Raw genomic sequence first — 15,637 nt, forward strand, 5'->3', positions numbered from 1 at the left:
GACCGTGGCGCAGCGGATGCAACGCAAGGTAATCAGTCGCAATCCGCCACTAATACAAGTCTAAGGGACCCAACGGAATCCGCTAAACGGATGCCGTTGTTTACCAGAGCCGTGGATTGTGACTGATACATTTTAACGGAAGTGTGAACCTAGCCTAAATTGTTTCTACAAGCACTTCACAGTTTTTGGCATATAAGTAAATGGGATGGCTTTTTATGTTAATTCTCTCACTTTTGTGAGGATTGATTCTAAAAAAATCAGGACCGTCCTGGCAGATTCAGAACTGAGGCCTGTGTATAGCATCACACGTGTGATCATCGGAAGGATGGAAATCTGGTCCAAAATAAAAGTCGATTTTTTTTTTTTTGTTTACTACATTATCATCCCACAATATCGCACAGTATTTCATCTTGAGCATTTCTGTGCAATGACTGACACAATATACTGTAAATACAAATATAAAGACACATCTCTATATCTGAAATTCGCCATTAAATGGACAGGAGCTGAGTGAATGGATTACACGGCCGCGCTCACCGCGGGATAAAAAATCAGCTCTAGTAATGGCAAACTAAGCCCATACTAAAGATGGCCGCAGAGTTCTTTCACGTGACCCGAATAGCTGGCATCCATTGGCGGTGAACGGTTCCGGGGACTGCTCGTGACTGGAGGCCGCGGATTCTCGCGATAGCTGCTTTTTCCCTCCTTCCACAGGAAAGATGTCCGCTGGCGGAGAGGTGCTGGAGCGGATGGTGGTTACGCCGGAGAATAGCGGCTCCAGCCCGCCCGCTGCTCCTACGTCATCCTCACCGACACCGGCGAGCACAGCCACCCCTACCACCGTGACGGCGGGCGGAGGAGGCGGGGACGAGGAGGAAGAGTGGCTGTATGGGGGTACGCTGCGTGTGCGCGAGCATGGCCTGCACCGAGGGGCGCCGCCTGTGCCGGTGCCGTTCCTGGTCCCATGACTGTCACCTCAGCCGCCGATCACCTGCAGGAAAGGACACAGCAGGCTGTGTTCACATGTTGCGTTCTTGCAGCGGGTTTTCATCCATTCAATTACATAGGTAGAAAAAAGGCCTAGGTCCATCTACTTCAACCTTCCATTCAGTTTGAAAAACACGTGTTTATGAGCTGCGTTTTTCCTGCCAGAGATGCAGAAATGTATGCAACCAAATACTCAACGTGTGCACATAGCCTTATACTGTATTGTCCAGCTTATTCTCTGTTGTCAGCCATTTCTGATTGCAGGAAGCTGGCTGTAGTTTTCCTCAATGAGAGTACTCCCAGGAAGTTTCTAAAAGTGTTTTTCCTGATCCCTGGCGGCCTCCGCTATATATCTTCTGCTCCTGCGTAAAGGGCTTGCCTGGGTCTGGAAATCTCCTGTCCTGCAGCTGCAGTTTGTTTAAGGCTATGTGCGCACGTTGCGTAAATTCATGCAGTTACGCTGCGCTTTGCAGCGCAGCGTAACTGCATGCGTCCTGCGTCCCCTGCACAGTCTATGGAGATTGTGCAGGGGCCGTGCGCACGTGGCGTCTCAGAGCGCAGCGCTTCGGCTACTGCCGAAGCGCTGCGCAAAAAGAAGTGACATGTCACTTCTTTCCTGCGCTTTGCCGGCAGCTCCTGCTCTGTCTATGGGAGGAGCTGCAGGCAGAGCGCATGGAATCGGCGCTCACTACGGACATTTCTGCAGCGATCTAAAGCGCACATGTGCTCTTCAGATCGCTGCAGAAATATCTGCAGGGCTAGTACGCAACGTGCGCACATAGCCTAAGGCTGCTTTCACACATCCGTTTTTTGCAGTGCTGCTAAATCCGGCTCTAAAACCTATGCAACGGATACGGCGAAAAAAACGCATCCTTTGCATACGTTTTTTCCATGCGGCCCGTCCTGTTTTTGCCAGTTACTGAGCATGCGCAGTGCTAAAAACCACATGCGGCGGCCGGATGTGGTTTTTGCCGCGGGTTTTTTTGCCGGACAAAACGTGCCAGGCAACGTTTCATCCGGCCGCCGCATGGGCTAAATATGCCGCATCCGGCAAAAAAACGGACCGAACGCAAGCCCATGCGGCACAATCCGGCACTAATGAAAGTCTATGCGGAAAAAACGCAACCGGTGGCAAAAAAAGACGGTTGCGTTTTCTCTGCAAAGAGCTGGATTGTGCCGCACTTCAAAAAACTGATGTGGGAAAGCAGCCTAAAAAAGACAATCTATGGTTTGCTCACTTCCCGGGTAGAGCTCAGAGCCTCCTATTGTCTGAGAAATGGCTGAGCCGCTGAGATCCCTGATCGGCTGCAGCACTCTCCACGTGATGTAAGAAATAAGGCTAGTTTCACACTTGCGTTGAACGGCATCCATTGCATTGCATTGTGTGACGGATGCAACGGATCATACAAAACAACGGAATCTGTATTTTTTTTCTTTCTTTACAGTTTTACCAGTGGCAGACTATTGTGAGCGATCAACTGATCGCTCACAGCAGCCGGTCGCCGGGTGATCAGCTGATCGTTCGGCTGCAAAAAATGTGTGCAGGGGGTGGGGTGGGTTTTGCCGAGTGGGGCCATGGCGCTGAGGACGTCAGTGCCGCGGGGATGCATGGCTGGGGACAGGTGAGTGTGTGCTTGTTCGTACATGCGGACTGCGGGAGGGGGCGGAGCCGAGCGGGGAAGTGTCGGGCTCCCTGCACACGTAGCCAGAATAAATATCAAGTAACTAAGCAAAGCACTTTGCTTGGTTACCCGATATTTACCTTGGTTACCAGCGTACACCGCTTAGCGCTGGCTCCTTGCACACATAGCCAAGGTAAATATCGGGTAACTAGGCAAAGTACATTGCTTAGTAACCCGATATGTACCCTGGTTACGTGTGCAGGGAGCCAGAGAAAGCATGCGCAGCGAAATCCTAAGGATTCCGCTGCTCAAAAAACGTTACATGCTGCGATCCTTCCGCCCGGCGGAAGCAACGTAGCGTCGGCCAGCGGAAGCAACGCAGGTCCATCACTCGCAATCCGTCGTCCATACAAGTCTATAGGAAGCAGCGGAATCCGTTAACGGAGTCCGCTGTTTTCCAAAACGGCGGATTGCAACTGAAGGAAAACAACGCAAGTGTGAAACTAGCCTTAGACACCAGGTGCAGCGGAGGGCGAGTGAAGGGAGAATGTCAGGGTGGTGGTGGTTTTTGTTTTTTTAAAGAAACTGCAGCCGGGTGGACAAAGCGTTTCCGAAACCAAAAAACCCATTTAAAGGGGTATTCCATCTCCAAAATCCCATCCCAATATGTAATAGATGTAATAATATTAGCAAATACCTCCAGGTAGAAATGTAGTATAGTTCTCCTGATATAGCCATGTCTCTTACTCATGCTACTGCAATGTATCCATAGTTATGACCACAAGCAACTGTCACTATGAGTGGTCGTAAACATGGATACTTAAGCTGCAATGCCCTGCACATGAAGTAAGTGACATAGTAAGTCAGGCGATCTATACTACATTTTTAATTGGAGGTATTTGCTAATATTATTCCTACACCTACTACATATAGGGATAGGATCTGGGAGATGGGAATACCCCTTTTAAAGGGCATCTTTTACTATGTATTGCTACCTCATCTGAAAGGTATTTACAGATTCCAGTGATGTCACTTACGGGGCTGCTTGCTGCAGTTTTGATTATCAGCAGGAGACTTTCACTAGAGGACTAGTAAATTTGGTTTCATCTAGTCTAGCCCTGCCACACCACTGATTGGCTTTCTGCCTATGCACAGTGTATTCAGGAAACTGCCAATCAGTGGTGTAGTCGTGATTATATTACACTCACCATTCAGAGAAAAGGTAGATCTACAGCAGAGAAAACAAGGATTTTACCAAACCATCCCGTAAGTGACACATCGTTGGATTTGGGGTATCCGTCTCTACTTTATGCTGTTCTCAGATGGGGCAGCAATAACCTGGTGACATTAGCTTTAAAATTGTTTCCCACTTTACGCTCCTCCATTTAATATTTATAGGATGTGTAGATGAGTGCTGTACATGAAACCCCCCTGTTGTACCATCTATTACCTATTCTAGGGACAGATGATTAATATCCATGTGGGGGGAAATTCTATAGAATGACAAGGCACTTCTATTTTAAGGAATGGGTGCTCTTGTAGGGTCTGTATCATTGTGGGGGGAAAGGCCCCTTTAAGGTCGTGTATTTCACAGTCCATAAACTCACTGCAATGTTTGGACTGGTCGTTGATATCCTGACCCAAGATGGTATGAGGCTCGGAGTTGTCACTCCCTATGGTCAGCCCGGGCATTGCAGTCTGTATATGGACAGTGTGATACCGACGCCTGAACCTGTGCTGAAGTGGTTGTCTTCTAAGCCCAGGATTGCTGGGACCACCACTCACATATGGGGCTCTGAAGTAATGGTACGGGAGGTGGCCGAGTACAGCGCTGTATCCTCAGCCGTCCTACTGACCGTATACAGCAGTGCAGGTGCTTTGGTCCCAGCAGTCAGTCGTCACCTGTTCCCTTCCTTCTGTCCCCCAGTTTTGGGTAAGATCCAGTTGTGGTAGATTGTCTTCCAGACTACACTACAAACGCTGAAAGAATTTCTGTGCCAGATCTGCACTGGAAAAAAAGCAACGTACAATATGTGAGGATTCTCATTCACTTTACTGGCATATGGATTTCCTTGCACTCAATACAGTGTGCGCACATACACTAAGGATTTCACTGGTTACATGTTTCTCACAAACTGCGATAGCATCGGTCAGAAGACAATGTACCCTACTGCAAAGTGTTACTTTTCCTTTGTGTCTTTATGTAGAGGAAAATGAAGCTGCTGGGCCAGATAACAATGAGGAGGACATAACAAGGTGAGGCTTTTATTTTTTTTTTTGCAGTGAAACTATGGCCTTGATTGATCTACAAGGGGGATTTCTGTGGTGGAGTCAGACGCTCCTGATTGATGAAGACGTGTGCCTCGTAATGAATGAGCAGGGTCTGACAAGTGACGCCTCTCCATACTCCATCCCTGACTGGAGTAAAGGCTGCTTTACACGTGTCAATATGTTGTGCGATCACACCCGCCCCCATCGTTTGTGCGTCACGGGCAATTCATTGCCTGTGTCGCACCAAGTTGATAACCCCCGTCACACGCACTTACCTTCCAAACGACCTCGCTGTGGGCAGCGAACATCCTCTTCCTGAAGGGGGAGGGCCGTTCGGCGTCACCGCGACGTCACACAGCGGCCGGCCAATAGAAGCGGAGGGGCGGAGATGAACGGGACGTAAACATCCCGCCCACCTCCTTCCTTCCTCATTGCCGGTGGGACGCAGGTAAGCTGTGTTCATCGCTCCCGGGGGTGTCACACACAGCGATATGTGCTGCCTCGGGAACAATGAACAACCGGATCCAGGAAATTGATCGATATTTAGAAAATGAGCGACGTGTCATCGAGCAACGATAAGATGGGTATTTTTGCTCAATCACAGTCGCTCATAGCTGTCACACGCTACGATATGTCTAACGATGCCGGATGTGCGTCACTACAGACGTGACCCCGACGACATGTCGTTGGATATATCGTAGCGTGTAACGTGCCCTTAAGACACGCCGTCCTGCCATGCCCCATCCTTCCCCACCTTCTCCCATTTTGGTGGAGCTGAGGGATTCTGACGTGAAACCAATAAGTTTCAAAACTTTTGAGCCCAATTGATGGCAGAATTCTGGAGACATTATCAATCGCCTATATCTTTATGCATTTTGGTTTTTACGCTCAAACCTGGGAGATTTTTTGTTTTCTTCAGAGATTTCCATTACTGAATTCCAGTTCCATATACCTGAACACCAGTATTCTGCATCATACATTTTAGTGTGTGAAGGCAAAATGAGGTTCTAAAGTGTTAACCACTACGGGCGATCTGCTCAGAGAGGAATTATACCGTTTGTTCCACAATCCAAGGTCTACTTTTCAGGAAAATGTTTTTTATATTTTGATGCTTTGCTCAGGGCATCAGGGTCCGGCGCCCCTCTCCTCGAACAGCCCCCTTGTCTCTGAAGGTGCAGCCTTTACTTACCCCGTGCAGTTTGGCGCATGCACGGGACCGTCTCTCGCCCGGAGTTTGTAGTTTCTTGTCCTGCGCTCACTGCTGGACTGTGGCGATATGCCTGATCTCATAAGAGTAGAACTGGACAGCCAGAACGAGCTCCGGACTCCATGGCCTCGTCCACAGGACACCTAATTAGCACAATACTTTGAAGCATAACCGTCATTTGAATTTTTATTTCATAAATCAATACTACATATGAAAATAAGCAACTTTGTAATACAGTGGAACCTTGGTTAACGAGAACAGTCCGTTCTGGGAGAGTGCTTGTCAACCAAGTTACTCGTCCAGCAAAGCAAGATTTCCCATAGGACAACTTGTTCAATGTCCCATCCTGGTCCCCTATTGTGCCATTCCACATACGCACAAACACACTCACACAAACACATATTATGCTCACCTTCCGGTCTGTTCCATCGCCGGGCTCATGGTTCTTGTAGTTCGCTGGTACAGGATGTGTATTGGAAACCAACGCGACCGATGCCGGAGCTTCCACTGCCAGAGCACTGACGTTAAAGGCAGGAGCCGCTTGCCTCTGGTCAGCGCGCTGCCTTTGAGTAGCAAGTGACAGCAGAAGTTCCTCCATCGTTGCGATGGTTAGCTGATGCACATCCTGTACCGGCGAACTACAAGAACCAGGAGGCCGGCGATGGAACAGAAGGTAAGGGGAGCATAATATGTGTGTTTGTGCGGACTGCAAGAGCGGGTCAGAGCTCGGTGAAAGTACGAAACCGGAAGTGTGTGCGGTGAGTATTTGCTCGTACAGCAAAGATTGCTCGTAAACGGAGTTACAAATTTACAGCAAGCTTTGCTCGTATAGCGAAATACTCGCAAACCAAGTTACTCGTAAACCGATGGTCCACTGTGTATCTTATCAGACAGATTTGCTTCTTTCTCTGCAAGATTTGATCAGTCATTATCAAAATTCTCAATTCTGTGGTAAAATCGGTCTTCAGTGAAGACTTTCCCATTAGTGAGATTATATGTAGCTATAACAGGGAGGAGGGAGCGCTGTGCAAAGGTCAATGTCACACAGCAGCACACTGACACTATATTATATGGGGCTATTCATGTCAATTTTTTTTTTTTAATGCTGAGAATATATGATTTATTCTGCTCTGATTTGTGGACCAAATTATTCCACCAGTTAGAGGGGTTGCCAGAGTAGGTGGCAACCCCTTTAATGGGACTCTGTCACCAGGTTTTTGCCACCTAATCTGAGAGCAGTATAACGAAGGGGCAAAGATCCTGATTTTAGCGATGTGCCACTTACTGGGCTACTTAGTATATATATATATATATATATATATATATATATATATATATATATATATATATATATATATATATATATATATATATATTATTTTTTTTTTTTTTTTTTTACAAAATCACTGTTTAATCAGCAGTAGATTATCATTAGAGGACTACTTGTTGTGCTGCAGGTAGTCCAGAATATTCATGAGCTCTGTATAACTGCAACAGATGAAACATTGATTTCTTCAAAATGACAGCAAACAGCCCAGTAAGTGACACATCACTGGAATCAGGGTCTCTGTCTGTACATTATGCTGCTCTCAGATGGGGGAGCAAAAACCTAGTGACAGATTCCCTTTAAGTGAATAGGTCTGTGAAAGAACCCAAGTGGCATAGTAATGTATTAAAATGACTGCACTTACGTTCTCAGTCCCCTGCGCTTTCCGTCCTGCGCCCATGCTTCCTGGTTGGTACTGCTCGGTCAGGTCAGCCATATGACCGCAGTATCTTCACAGAATTCTGCCTTTTTTTTTTTTTTTTTCTTAATGTAACAATTTTCCTGGGCATATCCTTATAATCCAATGTATACCTATGTACGCCGGAGTTGTTATATGTGTAGCATTGCCATTCATTGTCTCATCCATTTTATCCCCTAGCTCGCACCCTTTACCTGCTGTTGAAGTAGAGACTACAGAGAATGGTGTCTCCAAAATGGTAACTTTTACAACACAAATAATGGAAGTAGTAGTGTACCCAGAATGTACACTTATCAGTCCTGTCCTTATGGCTCTTGCATTATCTCCTCTATTGGTACTGGGGCTGGTTGTTGAATATTGTCAGGCTGCAGAAATTCTTTTTTGTCTGAATGAGCTAAAATCCAAAAATGTTAGAAAAAGCTGTTATTGCCGCAAACTAATATATATATATATATATATATATATATATATATATATATATATATATATATATATATATATATATATATATATAAATATCTGTGTATATGTATGATAATTTGAAATTCCTATTTATTAGATGTACTGTATGTATATTAGAGATTACTTATACAGTCATGGCCAAAAGTTTTGAAAATGACACCAAAATTATATGATCTGTTGCCCTCTGGTTTTTAATTGTTTGTCTGATGTTTACATCACATACAGAAATATAATTGCAATCATATTATGAGTTCCAAAAGGTTATATTGACAGTTAGAATGAGTTAATGCAGCAAGTCAATATTTGCAGAGTTGACCCTTCTTCTTGAGGACCTCTGCAATTCTCCCTGGCATGCTCTCAATCAACTTCTGGACCAAATCCTGACTGATAGCTGTCCATTCTTGCATAAGCAATGCTTGCATTTTACCATTCTTTATTCATGGCTGTGTTTTTAGGCAAGACTGTGAGTGGTGCGATTCCCTTGGCTGAGAAGCAACCCCACACATGAGTCGTTTCAGGATGCTTAAGGCTATGTTCACACTAGAAAAATTATTTTTCTTAAGAAATTTCTTAAGAGTGAAGGATTAGTGCACCTGCGTTAAAAAACGCACCTGCGTTTTTGCCACGTTTTCGGTGTGTTTTTGGTGCGTTTTTACCGCTGGTTGCTCCCTGCGTTATTGTGCCAATTATCTATGGCAAATAACGCAGTTAGCTGCAGAAAAGAAGTGACATGCTCATTCTTTTTCTTAAGAAAATCTACTGAAAGAATTTTCTTAAGAAAAAAACGCAGTGTCCGCTCAGATAATTTTTTTTGCCATAGGTTTTGCTGGGGAATGTCTGCAGAAAGGTTACAAGAATTTCTCAAGAAATTTCTGCAGCAAAAACGGACCAAAAACACAGGTAAAAAACGCAGTGTGTGAACATAGCCTAACAGTTGGCATGAGACAAGACTGGTGGTAGCGCTCACCTCTTCTCCTAATAAGCTGTTTTCCAGATGTCCCAAACAATCGAAAAGGGGATTCATCTGAGAAAATGACTTTACCCCAGTCCTCAGCAGTCCACTCCCTGTACCTTTTGCAGAATATCAGTCGGTCTCTGTTGTTTTTTCTGGAGAGAAGTGGCTTCTTTGCTGCCCTCCTTGAAACCAGACCTTGCTCAGAGTCTCCACCTCACAGTGCGTGCAGAAGCACTCACACCAGCCTGCTGCCATTGCTGAGCTAGCTCGGCACTGCTGGTAGTCCGATCCTACAGCTGAAACAGTTTTAAGATACTGTCCTGGCGTTTGCTGGTCCTTCTTAGGCGCCCTGGAGCCTTTTTGGCAACAATGGAAGCTCTCTCCTTGAAGTTCTTGATGCGATAGATTGTTGACTGAGGTGCAATCTTTGTAGCTGCGATACTCTTCCCTGTTGGGCCATTTTTGTGCAGAGCAATGATGGCTGCACGTGTTTCTTTAGAGATAACCATGGTTAACTGAAGAGAAACAATGATACCAAGCACCAGCCTCCTTTTAAAGTGTCCAGTGGTGTCACTCTTACTTAATCATGACTGATCGCTAGCCCTGTCCTCATCAACACCCACACCTGTGTTAATGGAACAATCACTAAAACAATGTTAGCTGCTCCTTTTAAGGCAGGATTGCAATGATGTTGAAATGTGTTTTGGGGGTTAAAGTTCATTTTCTTAGCCAATATTGACTTTGCAAGTAATTGCTGTTAAGCTGATCACTCTTTATGACATTCTGGAGTATATGCAAATTGCCATTAGAAAAACTTAAGCAGTAGACTTTGTAAAAATTAATATTTCTTTATCGTTCCTTATGGGAGACCCAAACCATGGGTGTATAGCTTCTGCCTCCGGAGGACACACAAAGTACTACACTCAAACGTGTAGCTCCTCCCTCCGGGCTATATACACCCCCTGGATGACAATCTACCCAGTTCAATGCTTTGTGTTTCAGGAGGATCACACACTTGCATTCTCTGATATTTTTTTTTTTTTTTTTTCATTTTTATTTTATTTTTAAAGATTTGGAAGAAAAGCGGGTCCAGTCTGGACTCCCGGCATGTCCCTTCACACCCCACTCTGTCGGCGGTGCTGTTAAGGTTGACTTTATAAGGCCGGAGCCTTCACATGCCGCGCTCCTTCACATCCTCTGAGAGGCTCTGGGTTGAAGTGGGAGCTTCCACGGTCCTCTCTGCTTGCAGAAGACCGGTCTCCATCCGCAGCCCTGTCTGGTTCCTGCTGGAAGGAGCGTTTAACCCTCACTCAGGGACTGGCCCTGCGTCTCAAAAGCTAAGTATTGAGACGTTTTTCAGGGGTCCCGGGTACTTTTATTAGGGGGACAGTATGTGTTTTAGCGTTACTGCAAATTCCGGCCGGTTCTGGGGGTTTCCCCTGAGAACCGCGCCGAAGGTGCCTGCTCGTCGGCCGCATTTTAAAATCTAGGCCCCGGCTTCAGTTTGGGCCTAGTTTCGGTTTCGGCTTCTCTGCATGTTTTGCATACAGCGCCGCCCACCGCCCGACCAGCAGAGGGGAGGGCACTCCTCTCTGGGGAGATGTTCCCTCCCCTGTATCTCTCCCTGTATCTCTCTGCCCTCCGTTTTTCCCGCTCTTGGGCTTATACACGCCCCCCCTCCTTCTCCCAGCGCCATTTTCTCAGCGTTCTTACACTGGAAGGCGCTGGATGCTGCAGCTGCATACTGTTAGGAAGGCTGACGCTTCACTGGGTCTTTGAGCTGTGGAATCCGGAGGGCACACAGAGAGCGGGCTGGTAAGCCACAACCTTCGGTTGTGGACTTTTATTACACTCTCAGGGCATTCTACAGGAGTGTATTCTTGCTGAAGAGCTTCCACCTCAGCAGCATGTCTGTCACCCGAAGCAAGGCTGCAAACATGTACGCTATATGCACTGCATGTAAGCTCATTCTGCCAGAGCCAAGCACATACCCACATTGTGATGCCTGTGCTAACATGTTTGTGTCTCAGCCTCCTCAGGGGTCCCTCCGGCTGCTCCGGCCCCGGTGGCTGAACCCCCGGCTTGGGTAGCTTCCTTTTCACAAGCTATTTCCCAGTCTTTTGCCGACTCCATGGGGCAGCTGTCCCGGACACTGCTGTCCATGCATCAGCCCCCTGCTCAGGGTGCCTCTGCTGCTCCGAGCTCTGCAGAGCCCTCAGAGCATGTCCTAGGACCCCGTCCCCCTAAACGGAGACGCAGGGAACCTTCTCCTTCCTCGTCCCACGGCTCTGATTCACAAGCCGAGGTGCAGGGCGAGGAGGATTCGTTTACTGTGGGCTCAGACGCTACCTCTATGTACCCCATTGACTTGTCTGAGGGTGATGCGGATGTTAGTGACTTGATTGCGTCCATTAACTCCGTACTGAACCTCAACCCACAAGAGTCAGAGGAACAACCCTCTCTGGTAGAGGTACACCAGTTTACCTCTCCTAAGAAACCTAGGAGTATGTTTTTTTAACCACTCCAGCTTTCACATCGCTGTTAACAAGCCCAGGGCCTGTCCTGACAAACGTTTTCCGAAGCGTAGTTCAGATGACCGTTTTCCTTTTCCACCAGAGGTGGTTAAGGAATGGGCCCAGTCCCCAAAGGTAGACCCTCCGGTGTCCAGAATCTCAGCCCGCACAGTCGTAGCTGTGGCTGATGGCACTTCTCTTAAGGATCCCACTGACCGCCAGGTTGACCTTCTGGCCAAGTCTGTATATGAGGCGGCAGGAGCCTCGTTCTCCCCGTCTTTTGCGGCAGTGTGGGCTCTTAAGGCAGTCTCTGCCTCTCTGGCGGAGATTCATTCCCTCTCCAGGGACTCTATTCCTGAGACGGATGCCTTAACTTCTCAAGCTTCGGCTTTTGCATCCTACGCCATGTCTGCCATCCTGGAGGCCTCTCACCGCACGGCGGTGGCCTCCGCTAACTCCCTCGCGATCCGCAGGATCTTGTGGCTTCGAGAGTGGAAAGCAGACGCTTCCTCTAAGAAGTACCTTGCGAGTCTCCCTTTTGCTGGGTCCCGGCTGTTTGGGGAACAGCTGGATGACATAATTAAGGAAGCTACTGGCGGGAAGAGTACTTCCTTGCCACAAACTAAAGCCAAGAAACCTGTCCAGGGCAGGAACCAATCGAGGTTTCGTTCCTTTCGTTCCTCTAACTGGTCATCCTCTAAGCCCTCGGCCTCGTCCACTACCGCAGCCAAGGATCGTAAATCCAACTGGCGCGCAAAGCCGCATCCTCAAAAGACCGGAGGAGCCGCTGCCACTAAGGCAGCCTCCTCGTGACTATCTGGCCGCGCCAGCAACGTCCTTGGTCGGTGGCAGGCTCTCCCACTTTGGCGACGTGTGGTTGCAACACGTCTCCGATCAGTGGGTGCGGGATATCATCTCCCACGGCTACAGGATAGAATTTTCTTCCAGCCCGCCAAACAGATTTTTTTCTGTCCACCCCCCCCCCTGCTCCAAAGCCGCCGCCTTCTCTCAGGCCGTGGCATCCCTGCAGGCCAACGGTGTAATTGTTCCGGTTCCCGCCCGGGAACGGTTCAGCGGTTTCTACTCAAACCTCTTTCTAGTCCCCAAAAAGGACGGTTCCTTCCGACCCATCCTGGATCTCAAGCTTCTCAACAAGCATGTTCAGGTGCGGCACTTTCGCATGGAATCTCTGAGATCGGTCATTGCCTCAATGACCCAAGGAGATTTTCTGGCATCCATCGACATCAGAGATGCCTATCTGCATGTGCCTATTGCGGTTTCACACCAGCGTTGGCTACGCTTTGCGATCGGAGAGGAACATTTTCAATTCGTGGCTCTCCCCTTCGGCTTAGCCACGGCCCCTCGAGTATTCACCAAGGTCATGGCAGCAGTGGTTGCGGTCCTGCACCTCCAGGGGTTGGCAGTGATTCCTTACCTGGACGACCTTCTAGTCAAGGCATCATCCAGTGCAGACTGCCAGCGGAGTGTCTCTCTCACTCTCGCCACGCTAGTTCAGTTCGGGTGGCTTGTCAACCTGCCCAAGTCCACTCTGACCCCGACCCAGGTGCTTTTGTATTTAGGGATGCAATTCGAGACTCTGCCGGCACTTGTCAAGTTGCCCTTAGTCAAACAGCAGTCCCTTCGTCTGGCGGTGCGCTCTCTGCTGAGGCACCGCCGTCATTCCATCAGACACCTCATGCAGGTGCTGGGTCAGATGGTGGCGTCCATGGAAGCGGTTCCCTTTGCTCAGTTCCATCTGCGTCCCCTGCAGCTGGACATTCTCCGCTGTTGGGACAAGCGGATCTCTTCCTTGCACAGGCAGGTGGCTCTGTCGTCACAGACCAGGAGCTCCCTTCAGTGGTGGCTTCGGCCCCTCTCTCTGTCACAGGGACGCTCCTTCCTGACTCCGTCCTGGGTGATCCTCACCACGGATGCCAGCCTCTCCGGTTGGGGAGCAGTATTTCTCCATCACCGAGCACAGGGCACTTGGACTCCGTCCGAATCAGCCCTCTCGATCAATGTGCTGGAGATCAGAGCTGTGTTTCTAGCTCTCCTAGCCTTTCACCACCTGTTGGCGGGCAGGCACATTCGAGTTCAGTCGGACAACGCGACAGCGGTTGCCTACATCAATCACCAGGGCGGGACTCACAGCCGTCTGGCGATGTTGGAGGTTCAACGAATCCTCCAGTGGACGGAGGACTCAAAGTCCACCATATCTGCAGTCCACATCCCAGGCGTGGAAAACTGGGAGGCCGATTACCTCAGCCGTCAAACCGTGGACAGCGGCGAGTGGGCCCTGCATCCGTCAGTGTTCAGATCAATCTGCCGCAAGTGGGGCACTCCGGAAGTGGATCTAATGGCATCCCGGCACAACAACAAGGTTCCGGTTTACGTGGCTCGCTCCCACGATCCTCAGGCCTTCGCAGCAGACCCACTGGTTCAAGATTGGTCTCAGTTCCGTCTGGCCTATGTGTTTCCCCCTCTAGCGCTCTTGCCCAGGGTTCTGCGCAAGATCAGAATGGAGGGCCGTCGAGTCATACTCATTGCTCCGAACTGGCCCAGGCGAGCTTGGTAACCAGACCTGCTCCGTCTGTCCGTAGAGGTGCCGTGGCATCTCCCGGACAGCCCAGACCTTCTCTCTCAAGGTCCGTTCTTCCGCCAGAATTCTGCGGCTCTCAGATTGACGGCGTGGCTCTTGAGTCCTGGATCCTGACGGCTTCAGGCATCCCCTCTGAGGTCATCTCCACCATGACTCAGGCTCGGAAGTCTTCCTCGGCCAAGATTTACCACAGGACTTGGAGGATTTTCCTGTCCTGGTGTCGCTCTTCCGACCATGCTCCTTGGCCGTTCTCCTTGCCGACCATCCTGTCTTTTCTACAGTCCGGTCTACAGCTAGGACTGTCCCTCAATTCCCTCAAGGGACAGGTGTCGGCTCTGTCGGTATTGTTCCAGCGGCGTATCGCCCGACTGGCTCAGGTGCGCACCTTCATGCAGGGCGCATCTCACATCATTCCTCCTTACCGGCGGCCCTTGGATCCCTGGGACCTTAATCTGGTCCTCACGGCCTTACAGAAACCCCCCTCTGAGCCTCTCAGGGAGGTTCCCTTGTTTAGACTTTCACAGAAAGTTGTTTTTCTAGTAGCCATAACTTCTCTCAGGAGAGTTTCTGATTTGGCTGCGCTCTCTTCGGAATCCCCCTTTTTGGTGTTTCACCAAGACAAGGTGGTTCTTCGTCCGTCTCCGGACTTTCTCCCTAAGGTGGTGTCTCCTTTCCACCTTAACCAGGACATTTCATTGCCTTCTCTTTGTCCGGCCCCTGTGCATCGCTTTGAAAAGGCGTTGCATACCTTGGATTTGGTGCGGGCGCTCCGAATCTGTGTCACGCACCGCCGTTTTTAGGCGGTGCACCTCACTTTTTGTGCTAACCACTGGTCAGCGCAAGGGTCTCGCTGCTTCTAAACCGACTCTAGCTCGTTGGATCAGGTCGGCTATCACCGATGCCTACCAGTGTTCTCAGGTGCCTCCCCCGCCAGGGATTAAGGCGCACTCGACCAGAGTTGTCGGTGCCTCCTGGGCTTTCAGGCACCAGGCTACGGCTCAGCAGGTTTGTCAGGCTGCCACGTGGTCCAGTCTGCACACTTTTTCGAAGCACTACCAAGTGCATGCTCATGCTTCGGCAGATGCGAGCTTGGGCAGACGCATTCTTCAAGCGGCTGTCGCCCATTTGTGAAGTTAGGTTTTGCCTACTTCTCAGTTTGGTTTATTCCCACCCATGGACTGCTTTGGAACGTCCCATGGTTTGGGTCTCCCATAAGGAACGATAAAGAAAAAGAGAATTTTGTTTACTTACCGTAAGTTCTTTTTCTTATAGTTCC

The 15,637-nt window shown here is 49.0% G+C and overlaps 1 protein-coding gene across 4 annotated transcripts in view; it reads left to right on the forward strand.

The window, feature by feature from the left end:
• The first annotated feature begins 683 nt into the window (after positions 1 to 683).
• FIP1L1 (factor interacting with PAPOLA and CPSF1) overlaps positions 684 to 15,637 on the forward strand; it is a 165,248-nt gene continuing 150,294 nt past the window's right edge. For all 4 annotated transcript variants that reach the window (XM_075347041.1, XM_075347042.1, XM_075347044.1 and 1 more), the window contains exons 1-3: positions 684 to 894; positions 4,817 to 4,865; positions 8,013 to 8,070. In XM_075347041.1, coding sequence (XP_075203156.1) covers positions 720 to 894; positions 4,817 to 4,865; positions 8,013 to 8,070 — 282 coding nt within the window. In that variant the 5' untranslated portion in view covers positions 684 to 719. The remainder of the gene's footprint in view (positions 895 to 4,816; positions 4,866 to 8,012; positions 8,071 to 15,637) is intronic.

The sequence above is a fragment of the Anomaloglossus baeobatrachus genome, chromosome 1, assembly GCF_048569485.1.
Source record: "Anomaloglossus baeobatrachus isolate aAnoBae1 chromosome 1, aAnoBae1.hap1, whole genome shotgun sequence".
Lineage (NCBI taxonomy): Eukaryota > Metazoa > Chordata > Amphibia > Anura > Aromobatidae > Anomaloglossus > Anomaloglossus baeobatrachus.